Consider the following 6000-nt stretch of genomic DNA (forward strand, 5'->3'; position numbering starts at 1 on the left):
GTTTTGACACCATGAAAATCAAACTATCACAATTCCAATCTACATATTCATTAAAAAGGCGCATTTATGGTTTTTAAAGGATAAGATTTGATCCAGAAACAATCTTTATGGAGAAAGATTGCTTCTCTTTTTTCTAAATCAAGACATTGATATTGAGATCTGAAATTATTGAGAAAGAATAAATCTTAAAAATTGTCATCAATGGATAAAATAAGCACATGATGAAACATTAAGGACGCATTGTTTGTCAATCTGAAATTATTTAAGACATGCTTTGGCACAAGCTAACCTCATCCATTACCAGAAAAAACATCATACAAAGACCTTTTGTACTAGAAAACATGACCTAAGCATTGTTTGGGCTTGAAAAAAAAAACAAAGAGTAAGGATTTTGGTGAGAATTCAGGTGATTTGGAGATTTTAATGTTTATAGCACTTCAATTAGGGCTTCTAGGTATTCTTAAAGATGGGTAAAAACCGAGATGCAACTAAAGTGCCTTTTCTAACGTACACTGTTCTAAAAATCAAAGAAAACAAGAGAAGAAAAAATAAAAGCACGAAAAAAGGGTAAGAATACTTTTTCATGAACAAAGAGATCCAATTTCATGCTACACTGGGAACTGAGCCATGAGAAAAAACACATCAAAGAACCTGATGGTCTATTTATTATTTCTCAGCAACTTCCTTTATCAACTAGAGTTTATAACAATCTACCACAACAATGATTCTGGCTACTTTCTGAAAAAGAAAAGGAAAGAGAAAAATGGGAGCTCCACTTGATGTTATATAGCTTGCTATCCAGCATAGCTTTGCAAAGATTAAAGAACTGATCAGTAGTTTGCTAATATTTTAGAATTCAACACCATTAGAGATAGGAGGAAGACGCTTCGGTTAATAAGATCAGAAACAAGATACATTCTCCTTCGAACTCAGGAAATTACAGGTTGAATAGATGGAAGCTGCAGCAGCTCTAACAGCCAATTCCTTCTGCGAGCTATCTGCTTTCTCAGTTCTGCACATTGAAGAAAAGTGCATAATTATGAACTTGCAGAATATTTGCCTCATGTTGAGGCATGAATAAAAGAACGTTGACGAAACAGATTGTTTATAATGATGATAAATGATAATGTCTCTTCAGTCATCATAATTCATCATCCATAAGATGAACTCAATCATGCAATTTAAGATACTATACTAGATCCTGCCACAAGTTTGGCAAAGGTATAATGGCGCAGTAATTTACCTGGGGTAACCTAAAATTGCATTATAGTGCAAATGTTGCAGCCCCTGATCACAGTGCACTTGCATTTCCTTTACCTGGCTCAACCAAGTTTCCTGAAATTCAAACCAGAAAACACCTAAATAAGCTAATGAGAGAAATTGGATTAAAGAAATGAATTTTCTATACTATCATAAGCTCTGCAGAAGAGGATTTATTTTAAAAAAAGGAAATCCTATTACAAGTAAGAAACAACTTTTGTATTCAGAAACTGTCTAGTGTATTCAGGTAAATGAATTAGTCTAGTCAGATATAAGTTGATACCACACCATCACAAATCACCACGGAATCACTAAGAGTCAAATTCGCATACACACATGTCTAGATTACTAGTAGAATTTTGTAGCATGAGAAAGAAAGAAAAGTCTCTCCTATTGCACTTGTCTTTCCAATCACGCTTACAAGTTGTTTCTCTTCTTCAGAAAGTGCACTGTCCAACTGATCAAACAATGCTCTCCATCTTGCTTGATGCATGGCAGCTGTTGCATTATTGGATACTACTTCTGAAGAACTTTTCATAGTATAAGCACCGTCCACTTCAATAGCTGAGAACTCTTTTGATATTAAAAATGGTAACTCAGTAGTTATCACTGCTCGGACTCTCTTCCTACTTCGGCGCAATGCTGAAGTACAGGAGATGGGTTATTAACATATGACATCGTGTACCATACTAAATAATACTCACCAACCATTCACATTATAAAGCACTACCTGCTATCCGTCCTCTAATGTCTTGATGAAGAAGTTCCAACCATTGAGAAGAAACAGTAGCAGCTGAAAGCACAAAAACAAAGTACTTTCAGCTAAGATGTTCTTGGCTTTGAGTTTGTCGTGTAATTTCAATGTCGTGATAAATAGCAATACCCTAATTCTATAAAGATACACAATTCATTTAGGTTGTTTTATTTTTGTCGTGTTTTTAAAAAAATTTAATTTTTTTTATTTTTAAATTATTTTTTTAATATGATAATATCAAAAATAAATTTTAAAAAATAAACAAATATTATTTTAAAATATTTCAAAACAAAATTTTTAAAGTCTTGCAATTCCTATCTACCTCAGTTTCACATATAAATTTCCAATTATTAAAATGTCAATGCCTTCTAAAAAAAATTAAACACACCTTGCACAGAAAGACAAGAAACACTTGCGTTGTTTGCTGATTCCTCATTCAGAACAGTTCTAGATTCCTCCAAGGCGTTAGTTGATGAAGACAACTTCAACGTCAATGCATCATTCTCACTGGCAGCCGAGTGTGAAACAAAATTTCTGTCATGTACCATGTCTACCATGCTGGAGTCACCCTCCCCGTTGGATATAGGGTACCCTCTTGTTTGCTTGCTCCCAAATAAAGAAGTCGAACTCCCATTTCCATGAGAAAAACTGAGTCGATGTATTCCAGGATCACTCATACTATTGTTTTCTTTAGTTCCAGATTTTAGATATGCTTGTTTGCTTTCAAGACAGCAATTTTCGAGTTTTTCAGACCTTACCATAGCCTCTATTATGGAATGGACCTGCTTTTTATTTCTCACATGGTTTATGATACCAGGGTTCAAGCCATTTAGCAATCCACTTGGAGCAGCAATCTTTGTAAACCTATCAACCTGCTCTCTCTTTGCAAGTTCCATCTTTTCCTTGAGAACATCATCTTTGGGTTTCCTCCCACGTTGCTTTGCCATTGGTATCCCTCCATGAGAAGATTTCATAAAACCACTTTGAATTGAAATTCCTCCATATGAAGATGACAGAAAACCGTTTTGCTTCATTTCTTTCCACATTCTTAATGGATCCTTTTCCTGCACTGGACCAGTAGTACTCCCACATTCAGAAACATCTCTTGTCTTCTCATGATCTTTCTCAGTGTGGAATGGTTCCTGGTTCACAGAGCTATCATCCTGTGCATTCAGATCCAAGCCAAAGCCAACAGAGGTTGCACATTTATTGTCATGTTTGCTCTCATGCTTCGTGAGCAATGGGACTTCATTACAATTCTCGGCATGTTCTGCCATATCCTTTCTCACCAAATTATTAGCAATGCAAGCTTCATTACCGAGATCCAGTGGCTTAGAGGCAGCAGTGACCTCTACTGATAATGCGGTCCTTCCACTTCTTTCTGCTCGATAAGCATTGAAGTCCGAGGTTACTGGAACATTGGTGACTCCGGACATCTTTTCAGTAAACTGAAAGCGGTCGTCGTCTTCTTTGTTTTTCAAGTGATTACTGCTTACTTCTGCGCCATTATCAAGTAGAAAAAACAAAGCTTTAAAACGACGCTTATATTGGAAGTTCAACGGGCCACAACAAGTTAATCTACAGTGCAACTAAAGTACCATTCTACGTGTCCAGGCATTGCAATTTGTTTTCAATTAAATGTTTCTTGTTGGTCTTGTTCTGCTAACAAGTATTAATAGTGAATAGATTTGTGTATTGTACTTGTACATAGCTGCATTCTGACAACCCAGATACGCACAAATTCAATATCAAAACACCTAACAGCAGCAAAAACAGTTACATATCAAAAAATCTTACCTTCAAACCTCAGCACAGATTCAAGATTACGCATTTTAATCTTTTTTCGAGCAACTTCTGATTTCTCTCCCAATTCACCACTAGTCCGCTTCTCACCAGCCAACTAAAACAACCCAGAATCAGGAACATAAAACCTCTCAAAAGCACCAAAGAAAGAGAGAAACCAACCTTGGAATCAGATCTGGACCTCCCTGTATCCCCTCCTCGATCTTCCATTAGCTTAAACCTAATTCAAAATTCAAGACTTTAAGTACCAAAATCTTGAACCAAAAGGAAAAAAGGTAAAAACTTGAAACCCAATTTAAGACTTTTAACAACAAAGGCCTAAGCCGAAATGAAAAGGAAAAAAAATTCTTGGAAGCCCTATTCAATTAAGATCTCTAGCATCAAAACTTTAAAAAAATATATATACATCTTTAAACCCAGTTCAAAATCAAGAAATTTAACACTAAACCTTAAAACAAAAGGCAAAATAAAGAAATGGAAATAAAAGATTCCCTACCCGCTAAGCCAAATCTTGATTTCTTTAAAAAGGGTATCTGTATCTACTTGTAGTAGGATTTGAGAGAGATTGGAAGCGAGTTAGGGTTTCAGAAAGAGGAGGAGGGATGGCAAGATATGTTTTGAAAAGTGTTAGTGATTTGGATTTACGGAGAGGGAGAGAGAAAGAGAGCGCGCTTGCTTTTGCTTCATTCTTGTCTGATTTCAATTGCTAGAAGACATGGAGGAGTCCTGCTTCCTTCTTATTTATTTTTTTAAGGAGTTTTTGACGCTGACATCGTGAGGGAGGGAGGGAGGGAGGTTTGGGGGCTTGGAGATTCGTTTTTCTCCTTTCAAATTCAAATGCGATGTTTGGAGGGATTTTTGTTTGGGCCCCACATGACTCCCCCATTGTCATCACCGTCTGCTTCTTCTTCCTTTTTCTTTTTTTTTTTCGATATTTAAAAGTATAATAACAATTATTTTTTATTTTAAAATATATTATAATAATATTTTAAAAAATACATCAAAAAAATCCAAAAATATATGAAATTAATTTTAAATAAAAAATTAAATTTTATTCAACTCTATTTGAAACACAATATCAAACAATTTGTTTAAAATTATGTGAATTTAATTTAATTTAGATGATTGAATAGGTTTTTTCATTTGGAATTCTTTTGAGGATATTAATTTAAATTTTAAATAGAATTAAATTTATAAAAAAAATGTGCAAAAATAAATCAATCAAATGGGAGACCCTTGAATTTATTACAATAATCTATCTTGAAATTAATATTAAAAATAATATTTTAAAAATATATTATTGAAAATATTCTTTCTTTCATACACCTCTTTTCTTTTATTTCAAAAACCTCTGGCAATACAATATTCTTTCTTTCTTTACTTGGCATCAATCCTCCGGAAGTAAACATAAGTTTTTTCCTTAATCTTTCCTTGCCAATTATGTGTGGATAATGGTTTTTTCTCTTTTTTTTTTTTATAAGATGTGTGGATGATGGTTAATTGGTGTGAATAGGTATAAATTAAATATAAATAAATATTAAAAGTAGTATTTAAAATTATTATGGAACAAAATTAGTATAACCATCAACTCCTATTTATTAGGTAGAGTAATAATAGATAAAGTCTATCAACCAGCTGAAATCATTTATTGGATTGCTATTATAATCAATTCTAGCTCACCACACAATCATTTAAAATAAAACGTAGATAGGTCTATTTATATATTCTTTAAAATGCTTATATTTCATGTCATTAAAAAAAATATATAAGGGTCATTGTAATAAAAAGAAATGATTTCTCTAACAAAAATGATTTCTAAATTGAGAAAAATTATTCAAGATTGCTAGTTAAATTTATTTTCACATGTATTGTAAATAATATAATTGAATTAAATTATGTAGTTTAATATTTTATTTCAAAAATAAAAATTATAATAGGTTATTAATTGAATTCAAATTTACTTATGAATTCAATTTAGCATGTAATTATAATAGGTTATATGATAAATATATGTTTGGCTTTTTATAATTGCATTTTCTCTAAATACCCAATTAAGGATTCAAACTAAAAGCCAATTCATGGATTACTTTTAATTTAATAATAGCAATCCTAAGTTAACAACCACACACCACCATCCTTATTTAAATTTCCAACTCGTGTGGAATTCTTGTTAATATTTTGAA

General features: G+C 32.8%; 1 protein-coding gene across 2 annotated transcripts; it reads right to left on the reverse strand.

Annotated features, from left to right (window-relative positions):
- Positions 1–562: 562 nt before the first annotated feature.
- Positions 563–4599, reverse strand: LOC105108686 (uncharacterized). Of its 2 annotated transcripts, none has more exons than XM_011003095.1 (8): positions 4314–4599; positions 3980–4037; positions 3812–3899; positions 2403–3512; positions 1991–2053; positions 1682–1902; positions 1244–1335; positions 563–1012 (listed from the first exon to the last, which is right to left on the reverse strand). In XM_011003095.1, exons 2-8 carry the CDS (start codon positions 4025–4027, stop codon positions 901–903), a joined length of 1734 nt encoding a protein of 577 aa, XP_011001397.1. In that variant the 5' UTR covers positions 4028–4037; positions 4314–4599; the 3' UTR covers positions 563–900. The 2 variants fall into 2 exon arrangements, with proteins under 2 accessions (XP_011001397.1, XP_011001396.1); XM_011003094.1 differs by having other exon boundaries at positions 3812–3914.
- Positions 4600–6000: the final 1401 nt, after the last annotated feature.

This window comes from Populus euphratica, unplaced genomic scaffold, assembly GCF_000495115.2.
Source record: "Populus euphratica unplaced genomic scaffold, PopEup_1.0 scaffold374.1, whole genome shotgun sequence".
Taxonomy (NCBI): Eukaryota; Viridiplantae; Streptophyta; class Magnoliopsida; order Malpighiales; family Salicaceae; genus Populus; species Populus euphratica.